We start from the raw sequence: 17,045 nt of genomic DNA, 5'->3' as shown, positions 1-17,045 counted from the left end.
TGGTGTAAAAACTGATTTGGGGGTTGTGGGGAGACGGGCAGAGCAGCAGAAGTTTATGGAGCATTAGGGTAAGTGGGGAGATGGGAGTTTGCATAAGTTATGTTGAAAAGTCTAGGGGAACATGTAAACTGTCCTGTGGGGAGGAAACCCATGGGATCTGGGATTGCTTGTCCACGCAGACCCTCCAGCATGGATCCAAGGACCTCAGGCCTTATCTTTCATGGGGTGGGAAGCCACAGGAAGATTTGAAACAGTGTGTGCCTTGGACAGATGGGCTCTACAGCTGCGTGAAGGATGCCTTTTATGGGCCAGGGTTGGTGCCAGGAAGGCCAGTGAGTTTGCTGTTTGTGCAAAACGGGTAAGAGAGAAGGATCTGCACCAGGGGCGTGAGTGGCAGCCTGGAGAGGAAGGGTGGCCGTGGGAAGTAGTTACCACCTGTTGCCCAATGTGGAAGGGGTGGTGGTTGGCAGTTCTGCCAGTGGAAATACCCTATGACGCAGGAGGAGCAGGTGTCGAACCAGAGAGTTCTGTTTCAGATGCGCTGAGTTTGTGCTGGGGAGGGAAGCATCTTGGACGGCGGGAGAGGGAAGCTGTGGGTGGAGGATGCAGTTGGCAGGAAGAGAGCTTGGTTGGAGGTGTCCATTTGGGGGTTATGGCTATGAGGGTTGAACCTAATAGTGGATGAAAGGATGTGTCCAAGGTGGATGTATTGTGTTCATGCAGACGGGAGCAGAACTTGGAGACCATTGAGGGGGTGGATGGAGGAAGGGGCCTCCAAGGTGATCAAGCAGGAATGTGCAGAGAGCTAGGTGTGTCTGGGAGGCAGGGGCGCAGAGGGGTATTGTCAGGGAGACCCAGGGGCTGGCATTTCAAGAGGGAGTCATGCAGTTGGCCCAATGTAGCAGAATTGTGCATAAGGTAAAGGTAAGAAAGGTAAGCTTTGGCTTCAGCAACTGGGAGGCCTGCGAGGCCACTGGTGATCTGGCAAGGACAGATTCAGGAAAGTGATGGGTGGGAGACCCAGATGGACACCTCAGCCTTCACCACGCCTTTGACTTCCTGCCAGTGTGGCCATATTGAGTGCTCCCGCTCTGCAGAGAGCAATGTAGCGACAGGAAGACCTGGAGCCACACCGTCGGGCACGCTGTTTAATTTATTGAAAAATCATTTCTTAATGAAGAGCCCCCGTCTGCTCTCTTGTCTCACCTGGTGTGATTCTATTGTATTCAGTTCGGGGTGGATCCTTTTACATTCCAGATCACCGTTCCTCTAATTATTAATCATGTAGCTACATTATAGTGGTGTGCTTTGCGAGATGACATATTATGTATCTGCGTTACATCTAGTTTTTATATAATAGTAACTCTTTAATAGTGAGTAATGGAACCTTGAAGAAATGAGCCTGGTTAATCTCATAGCCTCTCTCTGTGTGCTGTCATAAAACGTGTGGAAAAACCTTGATGCTTCCACTGAATTTGTAGCATTTTTTATCTTCCTTGAGAGGTTTTCTGGTATGTGTGACACGCAGCAGGGAGTTCTAGTGTTTCAGGCTGTGACTAGGTGACTCTGATACACCCAGGTGGACCAAGCACCTGGATTTCCCTGGAGCGTGCGGAGGCTGTGTCGGTTGTTTCTATTTTCTAGAGGAGTAAATGGAGGCACCGAGGGGGAAGCTCATTCCCTGTGATCGGAAGAAGTGGAATTCGAATGCAGAGTCCAGGGCTCCGGGGCTGACTGGAATAAGAAGAGCCCGACAATCCCACTTTAGTTTGTAAATTTGCTTTGTTTTCTGGACAGTCACAACTACCCTTTGCAAGCTGGAAAACCCAGTCACTCCAAGTCACAGCCCTTCGATTTAGCAAATCTGATGAGCCCCTTGCAGAGGGATAAGGGCTTATCCCGAGCTCCGCCAGCCGTGGTCCTTTGACCATGCATGCCCAAGCGAGGACTCCACCAGGACATACTCCTGACTCCGGCCCTCCCTAGATGTACCAACATCGTTTGCTCAAGAAGTCAGTTAATTCCTTCTGATGGAGGGCCTGTCGTCGGCTCCGTGTGGAGGGAGGGTGGCTGCGTGAGCAGATTGCAGAAGCAGTTGGGATGGTTTAATGGATTAAGCTACTTAAGGAAATTTAAAAAGACGCACCAGTTAATATGCATCCCCCCGACTTGGCGGTAGCAGGCTGGCGTTTTTTTTTTTATTTCCCTGGCAGAGTTCCTGTCCTAATCGGAAGTGATAAGCCAAACAATTGTTCATTCGCCGAGACATGATGGAAGACGGAGGATAATTGAAGTGAACCCGAGAGGCCCTTGAATCCACAGGGTGTGGGAGGCAGGTCTGATTGCTGGCCCTTTGGAGATATTTTCTTGTGTCGTAGGGGGAGCACAGGACCAGCCCTCTCCCAGTGGTTGGCAGAGCAGATCAGAGTTCTAAAATGCAGAAGCCGGAGTTGAGGCTCATCAGGGGCCAGAAATCTGGCTTCTTTGGTCAAATTTCCAGCTTGACCGGCTGACAGGCTGGCCCACCCCTGGCTCCTGGTCTCTCTGTTTTAAACAGGAGGAAGGACTCTCAGTACCTGCCTTGCAGAATGTTTTCACTTCTGTAGGGGAGGACCTCAAATATGAACCCCAGGCATTATTTTGAAAAGCTGACGAATGTTGCTAGGACAGGCGGGTGGCGTTTGCCTGCGCGGGGACTGGGTGGGTATGTGTGCAAGGAAACAAAGAACGAGCAGGCTAAGAGTTGAAGAGGAACTCGGCCGTCATCTACCAGTGCCTGGTTTTACACATAGGGAAACTGAGGCCCAGGGTGGTGAAGCAGTTCCCCACCCTGCCCCAGCGCTGGCTCCCACGAGTTTTCTCTTATGACTTGCTTCAAACCACATTGTTTGGAAGAGTCGGTTCCTGTTTGTGTTTTGGCTGCTGTTCGAGACCTAGGATGACCTAGGAGGGCAATGGTTTTTTAGGAATTAGTAGCTGAGGCGATCAGGTGCTAGGAGACACAGCCAGGGTTTGCACTGTGAGCTCCTTGCATCCTTAACACCTGGTGTCTGCCCCTGGGGGGGTTTGCATTTCTGGACCTGAGTGAGAGACCTCTGGGTCCCAGCCCCCTAACCCCAACTCTGGCTAGCTTTGCATCTAGGCAGAGAGAGGAAAGGGACTCAGCCTTCCCTGAGTACCACGAACAGCAACAGAGCTCTGGGACAGCCAATGAGAAAGGAGGAATAACAGATACTACTACTGATTATTAAACTCCAAGTGTATGCCACTACTGTATTATGTACCCTTAATCCCTCTGTTCATGTTAGTTTTGGTCTTTGTGTCTGTTATTCTTCTGTCCCTCAGCAACACTGCCAGGGATATGGGTTACCCCAGTTTAACAAATGGAGAATTGAGGCTCAGAGAGAGCAACTCACCTGTCTGGAGTCACACATCGTGCTATGGCTGTAAGAGAGTTAGACACTCAAAGTCTGGCCCACTCCTGAGCTCTTTTCATTTTAACATATGCTTTCCCTGTAGAAAGGGACAGACAAGGGCTGGGGAGGTGGCTCAAGCGGTAGCCTGCTCGCCTGGCATGCATGCGACCCGGGTTCGATCCTCAGCACCACATACCAACAAAGATGTTGTGTCTGCCAAAAACTAAAAAATAAATATTAAAATTCTCTCTCTCTCTCTCTCTCTCTCTAAAAAAAAAAAATTTAAAAAAAAGAGAAAGGGGCAGACAAGGTACAGGGTTGGTATTTATGGTCTGGTTTCCTTGTTCTCCCTGATACCCCATGGGAGCTCCTCTGTGTTCCTTAGTGACAAAAGCCAGGGGCCCTGCTTACCAAATCCTAGTCCCTTGGTGAGGGACGAGGAGGCATGTGGCGGGGCTGTGGCAAGGAGGACAGCCTCCCTGTGGCCTTCCCACCCTGACTTCTTGGGAATCGGTATTTCAGGAGCCTCCCACTTGCTGGCCAGGCCTTGCTATTTTTATTTCTGGAATGTCATGGCTTAATAATTCGGGTGGGTAAATCTATCTTATATGTTTATTTATTTTTTTTCCTTCCACAATCGGCATTTACCCTGCAACTGTTGCTGCCTTTCAGAAAATGGAAAGAGTTCATCACAGACCCAATCTCCCAGATGGACGTTCTCACTACTGCTCTTTCCTTTCCAATGTGAACACGGATCACCTTGGACTCAAGTGATTCCATTTGTCTTTCAGAGTTCTTTTTCCCCCCTCAAATATTAGTGCTCCTTTCATTCTGTAGTGAATTCCATTAACAAAACATTTTTGAAAGGGCAGAGAGAAGTTGCCAAGAATAACACCCAGCCAGTTTGTGGGCCAGCCACCCGGCACCATGGTAGTCCAGTATTTGGTCATGCGGGTTTCTGAAGGTTTAAAGAAAGACGCCTTGCAGTTGAAGTTCATTGGTCCCTTCTCTGATCCCGTTTGCTAGAGGTGACCACTGATCTGAATTTGGTGTTTACATTTCTTGTACCTTTAAAAGATACCTTTCCATTTTATGCACCCACTAAACTAGCAGGCTTTTGAGCTCGATGTCGGTGATATTCTGCAATTTGTGTTGGTGGCTTAGCATACAGTTGTCTCAGAATTATCCATGTGGATTCATGCTACTCTGGTTTGTTCACCTGAGTGACCTCAGGGTCTCAGAGCCCCCTGACCCCAGCTCTGGCTAGCTTTGCCTCTAGGCAGGCTGTTCCCTTCCTGGGGAGGCCTGGGTACTGTTCCATTGTGTGAATGTAATCTGCTTTTGATGAACATTTAATTTGTCCTACAGTTTCCTGTGATGGCCCTGTCACAGAGAGCGTTCTCTTGCTATCGTCCTGTGCAAGTGCATGTCTGTCCCCCGCCTAGGGTGGGGACCGGAAAAGTATGGGGGGGTTGGTGTACGAGTATCTCCAGCTTCCTTAGGAGCTGCCAAATTGCTCTCCAGAGTTCCTCCAGCATGCACGAAAAATGTGTGAGTTCCTGTCGCTCCTCATCTTCACCCCACTTGAGAATGCCACATTCACAGTTTTGCAAGGCTGATGGGCATGAAGGAGAGCTTCCTTGTTCCATTAATCATTCTTTGATTATAAGTGGAGTACACATGAAGTGGCTATTCGAGTTTCCTCATCAGTGAAAGTACCTGTTCTTGTGCTTTGTCCGTTTTCTTGTTGGATTGCTTGTGTTTCCTTCCGTAATTTTGTAAGAAGGGTCTAGATACTGACACTCTGTGGGTCATGTCTGTGACCAGTGTCTTTTCCCAGCAAGTGGCTTTTCTTTTAACTCTGTTAACGCTCTCTGTGGAGGATGAGCAGTTTCGCATTTTAGTGCAGTCGTATTTATCAGTCTTTTCATTTATGTAGTCTGTGCTGTTTTGAGTCTTATTTTCAGAAATCTTTTCTTACTCTGAGCTCATAAAGATATGCTTTGGGGCCTAAAGGAAGATCATTTTGCTTTTCTGGCCTTGTTCCCTGGTTGGCGTTAATATTCTACCCGCCCTGCCTGAGGGCATCTGCGTGGAGCGGAGTGGTGGCTGCAGAATGGTTCCCGGTGACTGTGGAAATGGTTGTACTTGTCCTGGGACACAAAGGGGCTGAACTGGGGACTGAAGCACCATCCTTCTTCTTGACCCCATGCCTGATTCTGAGAGCTGCTCAGTGCAGCGTTGATTGGCGATCTCTTAAGCCTCACTTACCGCCATCCTGGTAAAATGGATCCCCTCTCCCCTGCTGCAGTCCAGCTTCACAGCCTCCGCTGCAGGCTGAAAAGGCAGAGGCTCCTGCTTACGGGGATTGCCCATGCCCCCCACACCCAGCTGCCCGCCATGCGCTGAGTGAAAACAGCGCTCTGAGGCTTGGGCCGCTCTCCGCCTCTCTTCCTGGGAGCTTAGAAGCATTCTGCAGACCCAGCCTCATTGAGCATTGTATTCTGCACGGCAAAGCACAGATGGGTTCAAGTCAAGTTCAGATAAATTCACAGAACTTAAAAGAGTGTCAAAACTGGAAAAGGCACTCGGGGGGCCACAGTGTCTGTTCCTCACCCATTTAGTCAACAGTTTTTTATGGAGTGTCTGCTGGCTGCCTGGCCTTGAGAGCTGCGGAGGGTGCAGTGATAACAGGGTGGCCAGGGACGGCACCCCTTTGTAATTTCTTATTTTCCACAGATCTGTTGTCGGATGGCACTGGAGCTGATGGGCGGGTAGGCTAAAGCCAGCCACCACCTGTTTTTAGACATTCCCTAAAAACATGCTAAGAATGGCTTCTACAGGATTAAGTGGTTGGGGAAAAAAAAAAAATCAGACATTCACAGGAGACTTTGATGAGAAGGAACATTCATAATTTGGCCTCTTGGCCTGCACAGCTGAAATATTTACTCTCTGGCCATTTGTAGACGGATCTAGCCCTGCGGCTTTGGTCAAGTTACTTCCTCAGGCTCAGTTTCTTCATCTGCAGAATGGACAGGCTGCCTAATTCATGGGGCTATTGTAAGAAATAAAAAAAGATGCTGTTCAACTCCTGCCCGTGCTGAAGTGCTTCCGTAGATATTAGATAGTTCCTAGTGAAAAGTCAATAGAATCGACTTCCTGAGGGTTGTTAAAGGGAGCCCCGGGAGGGGTGGGGACCAGTCTGGGGGTGGGGCTCAGGGCTCACCTTTCAGGTTGGGTCAAGATGAACAAATCGCATGTTCCAATGTTGCTGTCGGGTGCCAGAACTGTGGCCCTTGGACCCCACAAGGGCTGCATCCCCACGGCTCTGCAGATCCCCACTACATCAATGCCATTCCGATATAATTTTCCTCATGAAGTGCAATGAAGCATAGCTAAAAAAAAATGTAAGTAACAGTTTCAGGCCCTTAATGAGACCATAAATACAGGACAAAAATAATTTATAAAGCTCTTTCTGGTGAAAAACTGTCCTTTCCCTAGACTCCTCCACTTTTTCTTTGCTTGCCTTGTTAATAGTAGCCATTGGCTTGCTTTGCTAACTCATTTCCTAAGAGGGAAACAAAGCCTTTATCATTTTGGAACGCTAGTGCCTTTGCACTAGGCTTCCTCACTGCCTGGGGGACCTGCTCCAGCTATAAGTTTTTCCCGTGGCAAAATTGCACAGGATCTTCCGTGAGGGTCACGAGCAGTGTTAACGTGACATCTGTGAATGCCAAGGGTGAGCAGTCTTGGGCTGAACCCAGGGCTCATTGCATACTTTCTCAGCAATTTCTGTGTCTGTCTTAAGCAGATTGGGAAACAGAGGCTGGGACTAGCAGGATGAGCTTCGAGGGCAGGGTGGTGTGCAAGGTCTAGACTCAAGTGCTTGCAGCCAGAGGCACATCCTCATCCGAGACTCAGATGTCCTGTGTGACTGCTCCCTTCTTGGTGACAGCCAGAGTGCCCCCCACCCAAACCCCAGACAAGCAGTTTGTTCAATGAGGATGAATGGCGTTGGGAAATTTGCAGGACAGATGTCTCTGGTTCTGTCTGATACTGATGCCACCATTCACAGCATTCTGGAATTCAAAGAGGCCTTCAGGATTTTCTAGGGACGTTCACTGTTTACAGACAAATCATCCCAGACCAGCTCCCTTGGTGGCTTTACCTGTGCCCACGTGTGGATGTGTGTGTGAACGTGTGTGTACACATGGGCGCATATGTTTCAAGATGCAAGTCCCAGGGAAAACAGACGGTTTCTTCCGGTGGTCTCATAACACTGTGTTTGTTGGCACCAGGCAGTTGGAAGAGGTTGTTAATTCTCTGGGGAGGTTTTAGGGAAGATCTGTTAGAGATCTGCAAAATTGAATGCTAAGCTGCGTGTGCGTCTGTACACATGTACGTTCTCGTGTCTTGCTTTGCTGTTGGTTGAGGCTACAAGCGCAGACCATGGGGATGCAAAGGATGGAGCAGAAAGCTGAAATCGGGGCCTGCGGATGGTTTGCAGATGTCAGTTCTGTATTGCACCATGACGGGGGTACCCCGAGGGAGAGAAGAGGAGCAGAGGGAGAGGAGAGAATCCAGAGGGTCCAGCTGGTGGAATGGAGCTCCCATTTCTCAGCTGGAAAAGTTAACATCCCTCACTGCGGGTTCTGGAATGATTCCGGTGGAATGCAGCAGCTGTTGGGGTTTGTGTAGGTGCCCCAGCCCGGGCCCCTCGTCAAGTATAAATTTGTGGAAGAAGCTGCCGTAGCCCAATGGGGGGAGGACTTGGATTTCCTTTTTTCCTCATTCTTGCTACAGATGGGGTAGTTATTTTAAGTAAGTGATGTGCTGCAGTGAAAATGGGCAACTCTTTTTCATTTTTCAGCTTAATGAAAAAAAAAAAAGGGAGGAGGAGAAACCCCACTAGCCAGCTCCGTGCTAATGCTTGTCTTTTTTGGATTCTAAATGCGTCCCCAGATACTGAGATGGGATAAATATTTCAGCCACTAGAAAGTCCTGCGTCGGCCTGAAAAGATTTCTAGCCTCTTTTAAAGCGGACAGGGTAGAGATTTACTGGTGTAAGTCTAGACATGCCCATGTCCCCTGTTTTAACTATCTGTGTGCAGATCCCACTCACATACTGGGGAAATGGTGCAAAGGGGCGGGGGGTGGACATTTGCAAGGAAGAGTGTGGGAGATGGGGAAGGAGGTAGTGATACCACACTTGGTTTTCTTAGGGTGGTTACAGATATTCACTGGCATCCTGTACAGTGGCACTGCCTGGGCTGAGGGGCTGAGTGACGTGGTGCCTCTCTGCCTACAGGGGGCGTTCGTCTGGTTGAAGGGGTTAGTGGAAATGCACCCATAAGGTGGGGAGAACTCAGAACAAGACCAGAGGGAAAGGCAGGGGGCCAGCTTCATTTTTGTGGAATGACTTGTGACTTCAGCTGAGGTCTGAGGGTGAACAGGTTGGATTGGGCTGCAGGGGCTGCCATGATACAGAGGAGCTTAAACCACAGGATTTCACTATCTCGAAGTTCTGGAGGCTGGAGGCCTGAGGTCAAGGGGCTGGCAGCAGGGTGGGTTTCTTCTGAGGCCTCCCTCCTTGGCTGGCCCTCTTCTCCCTGTGCCCTCATGAGGTCTCTCTGTGCGTGTTCCTGTCCTAACCGCTTCCCATAAGGATGCTGATCATATTGAGTTAGGATCCACTTTAATGACCTCATTTTAGTTCTGTTACCGGTTTAAAGACCCTGCCTTTAAATACAGTTACCCTGGGGCATTAGGGGTTAGGACTTCCACATATACATTTTGGGAGACAAAATTTGGCCCCTAATACCAGGCAAAAGAGGGACCAAAGCGTCTGGGGGGTCAGCAGCCAGAACATAGGAACCCTCTCAGCAGAGAAGACGTTGGTGTGATCAAGGGAAGGGTTCAAAAGGAAGGTCCAGGAGTGGGCAGGGGTGGTGTCTTGCTGGGCTTTGTAAACCTGGCAGGAGGATTTTTCTTTTTTTTTTTTTTTCGGATTCATCCTAAGGCCAGAGAAATCACCAGCTGCATTTAAAACCTCACTCTGTGTGAAGAGAAGGAACTGGAGGGCGTGAGAAGTGGCATTTGGCAGATCGGCTTAAACCAGGGTTCCTCTGCCTCGGCATGATTGGCATTTCTGGCTGGAGATTCTGCTGTGGGAAGCTGCCCTGGGCACCCCAGGAGGCTTAGCAACACTCCTGGCCTTTACCTGCTAAATGCTAACGGCCCCTGTACAGTGGCACTGCCTGGGCTGACAATCCCAAACCATCTTCAGACCCTGACATTTGTTCCCTGGGGGGTCACGATTGTCCCTTATCTGGAACCACTGGTTGAAACAGGTCAAGAGACGGTAATGGCTTACTTTGGATGGTGCCAGTTCCGTGAGCATATTGGGTGGGTTTGAGGAAGCTTTTGAAGAATCAGCAGGGTTTGACGTCTCTTTTCCTTGATTTCCCCTTATGTCAAGTTTGAGGCCATCACTTCTCTAAAGCACCGGCTGTGTGTCCCCGTGCATGGCACTGCCCAGAAGAGCACAGAGATGTGGGCTCTCTCTTACCTTCACCGGGCCTGGGAGCCCGCGGCTGGCAGGGCCACCTGTGGATAATGGATGTGGTATTTAGTCTCTGCATCCACCCATTCATTTGTCAAGTCCATGTGCTGCCAGATTTATTGACTCGTATTGCACGCACCGCGGAATCTAATCTGGCCAATTTTCTGGTTCCGGAAATCTGTTTATCAGAACAAGATTTCACAGTTGTCGTGACTTCTCCAGGGGGCTTGCCTTTGAGGAGGGGTGAGTGCTACAAAAGCAAGTTTAAGTGAATTCCAAACAAAAGAGAAAGACGGTTCTGCATTCCGGAGCTCCGCAGAGCGCTCTGCTTGCTGTGAAGCCTGGAGCAGGAGTTAGGAAACAGCTGGATGTGTGTCGTTTCTGGTTTGAGCCTTTGGTGTTGGGCAGGGATCCAGCAGCTGGATGCCCCTCTAGTTTCCTCCCCGTCACACCCCCTGAGAGTGACTTGGTTCCATGCTCTTCTTGGGGTTGATGATGACTTTCTGGAGTTGTTTTCAAGAGGGATTCTAATGTTGAGCCTGGGCTCGATGGGACAGGGTGTGGGGATTGATTAGTGATGTCTCATTGGGTGGTAGAATAAGAGAAATAGCAGCACAAATACATTGGCAATTCCCAGCAGAGCTGTGTGCATTTTTTATTCCAGACCTTTCTGTGCCCTGGGCTGCCCCTTCCCGCACTATGTCTTTGCTGGTGCTGTTCTCTAGGCCTAAAGAGCTCTTATTTTTTTTTTTTATTAATATTTATTTTTTAGTTTTCGGCGGATACGTCTTTGTTTGTATGTGGTGCTGAGGGTCGAACCCGGGCCACACGCATGCCAGGCAAGCGCGCTACCGCTTGAGCCACATCCCCAGTCCCAAGAGCTCTTATTTTTAATGTCTGTGTACCCATTAGCAGCCACGATAAATGTCATCTCTTTGCTGGAATCTTTTTTGATTCCCTTGAATTTTGACTAAGGAAACTGGGGAGTCATTCAGTGACTTTTATGGTAAAGTAGTGACACGTTCCATTTGCTGTGTAGAAAGATCCTTTCAGCCACAGAAAGGTGACTGGATTGGCGAGAGGCAAGATAGGAGGCAGGGAGACCCGAGGTTGAGGTAGGCAGAAATCCCAGGAAGAGAAGGTGGCTGCTTGGGCTGGAGTGGCCGCTATGGCGACGGCAGCTCGGTGATGGGGCAGAGCAGTGAGGAAGGGACAAGTGAGATTTCTGATGTGGGTAGTTGGGCAGAGCGGAGCCCCCGCTCTGGCCTCTCTTCTGGAGCTCTCCGTAGGGAGACGGGATGTGCAGTATTGGCCCCGATGGGCAGAGGGTCTCTGAGGGAATGTCCAGCCCTGGAGCCAGAGCTGACATGGTGCTGCCAACCCGTGGTGGTGTCCTTTCCAATTGGTCATGTCTGCTTGTTCCTATTGTCAAATACTCTTAGTCTCACCCCACAAGCAGCATCAGCAGGCAACCGGGGAAGCGCTTATCCGTGCTTGGAGAAGCCAGGGACACTTCAGGAGGAAGGTTGCCCAGGAGGAGCCTGCTGAAGGGTGTGAGGGGACTTAGCAGGAGACCCAGTGGGTAGGGGGCATTCCAGGTGAGACACCAGCACCTACAAAGGGTAGAGGCCTTTACAGGAGTGAAACCCTTTGTGTGCCTCTCCGCCTGTCCAGCTGACCAAAGGATCCCAGCCTTGCGCCTTTGTCTTGGGGACCTAGCACACATGTGGGCCAGTGTGTCCAGTAAGTGCTTACTGAATGACTCGGGAGGGAGCCCTGGAGTGACAGGAGTGCTGAGGGAATGGCCATTTTCCCCCTCCTTTCTCCCCAAGACTGTTTCACTTCCAGATGGCTCCTTATCCGTCCGTAATTGATCACACCGGCTCAGACTGAGCCGACCCATCAGATCCTGGCCCCCAGGGTTATCCTGTCAGATGAGGGCTCAGTGTTAGATGAGGACCATGCCCCACTGCCATGGAAACACCCTCTCTGTTTGTTTTCTTGCCTGAGGGTGGTGTCGGGTGGAGGCCTTGGCACTCTATGACTCTATTCAGTGGCATTGAACCTGAACTCTGGGGCTCCGTTCTGAATCTCCAGGAACTCTTGGCAGCCAGCGTAGTGACCTGCGTAGCCTCTTGGCAGGTTAGAAGGCCTGAGTTCAAGTTCCACCTTGGCCCGTCCTCCCCATTAGACCTCAGGCAGGTTGGGGTGCAGATCTGAGCATCTTGTTTCCTAGAGTGAAGCCGTGCCTTGGTCTTCCTGCCAGCTTGGCCCAAGTTCAAGGGCTCTGCGCCTGGAAGGATTGTGCGCTTCCTGCCCTTGGAGATTCGGGGAGTCCAGTGCACTCCTATCTGGGACTTTAATTGTCGCCGCTGCTGCTGGCTAGGAAAGAACATTCGGGTTTCCAACCAATCTTTTGGATGTTTAGAAAGAAAGAAGTCAGGAAGCACTGATTTTGTGGCCAGACACCCAAATGCTTTCCCCAGATTTTTCCATGTAACCCTTCCAAGGTCCTCGGCGGTGAGCTGGGGCAGATCACAGGCAAGGAAACCGAGGCCCAGAGGGGCAAAGACATCTCCTGGAGGCCTCACCTGGGCAGTTTCAGCAGGGAGGGGGCTCAGGTCCTGGCTGCTGTGGCTGCTGTGCCCTCTGACCCCCTGTCCCCTCTCTCCCGCAGAGAGCCAGCTGCTTCCCGGGAACAACTTCACCAACGAGTGCAACATTCCAGGCAACTTCATGTGCGGCAACGGGCGGTGCATCCCGGGCGCCTGGCAGTGCGACGGGCTGCCCGACTGCTTCGACAAGAGTGACGAGAAGGAGTGCCGTGAGTGGCCCTGCCCTTGGCTGTGGGTGGGGGTGGGGTGGGTGAACTCAGGGGCCCGCGGGGGAGGAGCCCCTGATCCAGCTTCCACCCTGCACCCTGTTTGCTGCAGCCCGGTGGGGTCAGGGCTCTGGCTGGCTGTCCTGCCCTGCCCTGTGTGTCCCTGTGTCTCAGAGCAGCATGGTTTGTGCAGAAACAGGGATCTTGATGGTGGTGGAGCCTCGACTCGGGAGAGCAGAGGAGGCTCTGAGTGAGGAGGTGGGGCCCCAACTCTGCTGTCCCCTTCACTTTACGTGCCAGCCCTCTGAGAACCCTGGGGTCCATGCAGCTTCTGGGTCTCAGAGCTGGAAGTCGCAGCTCTGGCCTCAGAGCCAGGGCTTTCCATGCTGCCACCTCCTTGGCCACAGGACATGGTGCAGTTTTCTTGACAAGTCCAGGAGGTGTGACATCACGCACACAGTGTCCAGCAGGGAGTGGGTACTGACTCGGGAGTCATTTGCCCCCGTGTCCCTTCTCTCTGCCGATGGGTATGTCCTGGGCCTTCACAGGGGCATCACCTTCCAATGGGCACCGCCAGGCCCTGGTGGCCCTTGTGACCCTCCTGGCCCCACGTCCTAATCCAGCCTCTTCCTTACCTTGTGCTCCTGGATCGAGTGTGATTGGAGTCGGGGGTGATCTATAAGACAGGAGGCAGGTGGCACGGTGGTCTGGGTTTAGAGGCTCCGGGTGTCAGTGGTCATGCTCTGTGCCCAACAGGATGGTTGGAGGGGGACGCCCTGGGACCGCCAAGTGGACAGTGGTTCTTGGCTCTTTTCCTGGGCTTCAGGAACCCGGCCATGTGGCCTCTGGCAGGAGAACTGCGTGTTCTGGTTCTGAACTTGCCGTCTGTCTGGAAGCCAGCTGAGGAAGTGGCCAAGGACAGAATAATGAAGTGAACTTTTAGCGTCGCTGTTCCTGGGACTTGAGGCCCTGTCTGACTCGAAGGAGGAGCCCTGGGTTTGGAGGCCACCCCTGGGAGCCTAGGGCTGTGCTTGGGCTGTGCTTGGAGACTGGATCCTCCCCTGGCAAAGGGGCCTGGTGTCCCCCATGCCTGCTCCTGTTCTTCAGAGGAGTTTTAGAGAGGAAAAACCGGGCCAGTGATTTGGGGGGAGAATATTTCACTTTGTTGATTGCTTGTGATTTTTTTTCTGAATGAATCGCAGGACCTAATATATATATATGTTTCCCCCCTGTTGCTTCTGAAATGTATTATCTCTATTTCAGTGTTTTCCCATAACTAGCGTGGCTGCAAAACTGCGAGAAATGTAACATTTGGTAATTTGGGTTTCGAGTCAGATTGAGAGTGTGAGCTTCATCTTCGCCTAGTTTTAAGGATTGTTAAACCTGATATAAGTATGTGGAATTGCCACTTTGGGGGTAGGGAGTGTTTTGAACTCCAGTGAATGCAGATTGGCACTTGCTAGCTGGGCATATCTGTCCCACAAGGGGTTTGTGAAGAGATGCAAAATGAGGAATCAGACCAAAGTTTCATTCCCAGCTTTGTCCATAGCAGCTGTGTGATGTTGGTGACTTCTAGGATATTCTTGTGCCTTCCGTGGGTACAGTCCCATGATTTTAGTATTCATACTCAAGCCGGATGAGGAGGTGGACAGAGAATGTTTTTTAAAAAAAAAAAAAATATATAAAAGACAGTTGCAGCCGCTGCTTGGAGCTGCCTGGTTTGGTATGGATCAGACTCATTTGTGGCTACCCTCCATCCCTCCCTTCGCCCCCAAGTCTGGTGAAGACTTGACTGGCATTTATTTAGTCTTTTGATCAAAACATAATTAAAAAAAAAAAACATACACACAAACACATACATCAGCCTCTCTTCTGTTGCCCCTCTCCCTCCCTCACCTCTCTTTGGCTTTAAATTGCAAAAACACTTGAAAGTTTAGACAATAAAGGGGAAGGGGGAAATCTCCCTTTTCCCCCAGAAATTTAGCTTTCATTTTAATTTTCTTACATATTCCTTTCCAGTCTAGGTGTTGAGAGCGGGAGCATCGGAGAAAGATAATCTATGTCCAAATTCTAGCCCCTTCTCTCTCCTTAGGGGGCCATGAGATCTTGCAACAGTTTCCAGAATGTTTCAAACCTTAGCCATGGGGAGGAATACAGAAAATTCTTTACCCTCCTAGAGCCTCCATTTCCTGCTGTCCAAAGGAGGGGCCAACAGACTTATAATACTTACCTCGCTGGGAAATTTTCACCTGCGCCAAGGCACCCAGGGTAGTGCCTGCTGCAATAAGTGGCCCATAAACGCTAACTGTCATTGGTCACTCTGCACACACTGTTATATGGTTGTCATTACGGGGACCTATGATGGAATCACCTGCTTTTATCTACTTAACCTCAGAGGCCCGTGGCCACATCACCGTATTTCATATTCAGTTGTTGTTTTGTGCAGATGGTTCAAGTTCCATGGTGGAGATGTACTGTGACTTAATGGTCCCCTTCTTGTTGAATTCTCTTTGGCTTTTTTTGCTTCTACCGATCAAAATATTTAGAATCATTTAATGATCCGTAATCCAGATGGCAGAGATACAGGGTGGCTCCAGGCTGAGCCCCCGTGGCAGGGCCGAGGTCTGCGGGAGGACCAGCTTCCCCGCCTCCTGAAGGATGGACGTCCTGGAGCAGAACTGTCACCGTCTTCCTCCAGAGAGGGAGTTGGCCCGGGCCTTCTTGAGGAGTCACGAAGCCCTTTCTCTGGTTGTTTAGAATGACTGGGGAGGGGAGCGAAGGGGGCCATGTTCTCACTTTGGGGGCTGATGGCCTCAAGTTTGGAATGGAGAAAATTACACACTTAAAAGGAGAGAAGAGAGAGAGAGAGAGAGAGAGAGAGAGAGAGAGAGAGAGAGAGAGAGAGAGAGGAGGCTTGCCCTTTCTGCATGGCAGGGAAGAACTTGGAGAGGGTGGGGTGCGAGCCAGCAAGCCTCTATTTTGTATCCACAACCAGGGCCAAGATTTCCAGAGGACAGGAAGAAAGTTTATCCTAAAGGTAATAAAATCACGTATCCTAAAACCTGAGAGGCCGGAGAGGACGAGAACAAAGAAATCACACCTGGAGTCGGCTCTCCTGGCGGATCCAGTCTGAGCACCCTGCAAGCTTCCAGCCAGGCTCTCCCCAGCTCTGGTCACCACGGATATTCAGTCTCACCCTTGCGTTCTTCCATGTGACATTTCAGCATGTTAACATTTTTTCTGGGTTTTTCATGTTTCTCTTAATCATTTTTAGATGCCTAATTTTCATTAATTTGATATAAGATAGCTTATCTCTTATGCTTATACTCTCATTTATTATATAGCGTGTGTGTGTGTGTGTGTGTGTGTGTGTGTGTGTGTGTGCAGTGTTGGAACCCAGGGCCTATGCTCACATCTAGGCAAGAGCTCTCCTGCAGAGCCACACCCCAGCCCCCAAATTAGCCTTGTGCTGTTCGTCCACTGTTGGAAATGGTGCTCACTGTGGTGAGCATGAGGCTGGCCGTGCCTTTTCCCCTGTTTTGAGAAACTGCTGTGGGCTGGATTCTCAGAAGTGACATCGCTGGGCTGAAGGGTGGCACCCTCTCTGGCCCGCACACAGACGGGCCCCTTGTTTTGCTGAAGCTCAGCACCAGCCTGCTCTCCCTGGCAAGGCATGAAAACTGGGACTTTATTTTAGTCTTGGCAGCATTAAGTAATCTCTTTAAAAAACATTTTTTTTTTCTGGTTAATTTAATAGCTGAAAACAGTTCATATATTTTATTTTATTTTTCTTTAACTAACGAGGTTGAATGTTTTCCCATACCTCTATTTACTAGCTGTATTTCCTTGTGAAATGTCTATTAATGGACTAAAATGAATGTCCATCTGGTTTAGCACTTTAACTTTTCTACCTGTGCTTCTGGGAGAACCCCTCTTAGAGTGTTGAGAAGAGGATCATTTGGGCACACTTTGGGTGTATTTCTGCTCTTGGTTAGTGGATTGCCCTAAGCGATCATTTTATTCAAATCTCTCTTTTTTTTTTTTCTTGTCTTCCCTTGTAATGAAAGGAGTAGGGGTACATTTTAGGAAAACACGGAGGTTCCGTGAAAACACACTGGCCCTAGGGTGCGATGGTGTGTTCTTGTTGGAGCCTCCTCTGGGCCACATTGTCCCAGGAACTGGGTGTTTTAATGAAATCATTAGATGGTCACAGAAGCCTTATTGGGAAGGAACCGTTGTAGTCTCC

At 50.1% G+C, this 17,045-nt stretch overlaps 1 protein-coding gene across 5 annotated transcripts in view; it reads left to right on the top strand.

Annotated features, from left to right (window-relative positions):
* Positions 1–17,045, top strand: part of Ldlrad3 (low density lipoprotein receptor class A domain containing 3) — a 253,725-nt gene that overhangs the window by 98,322 nt on the left and 138,358 nt on the right. For 4 of the 5 annotated variants that reach the window (XM_078046224.1, XM_078046229.1, XM_078046228.1 and 1 more), the window contains 2 exons: positions 12,656–12,802; positions 15,795–15,836. In XM_078046224.1, coding sequence (XP_077902350.1) covers positions 12,656–12,802; positions 15,795–15,836 — 189 coding nt within the window. Of the gene's footprint in view, positions 1–12,348; positions 12,520–12,655; positions 12,803–15,794; positions 15,837–17,045 lie in introns of those variants that run through there. The other variant, XM_078046226.1, reaches the window with a different exon arrangement.

Source organism: Ictidomys tridecemlineatus, chromosome 4 (genome assembly GCF_052094955.1).
Source record: "Ictidomys tridecemlineatus isolate mIctTri1 chromosome 4, mIctTri1.hap1, whole genome shotgun sequence".
NCBI lineage: Eukaryota > Metazoa > Chordata > Mammalia > Rodentia > Sciuridae > Ictidomys > Ictidomys tridecemlineatus.
This window is presented reverse-complemented; position numbering and strand designations above follow the sequence as displayed.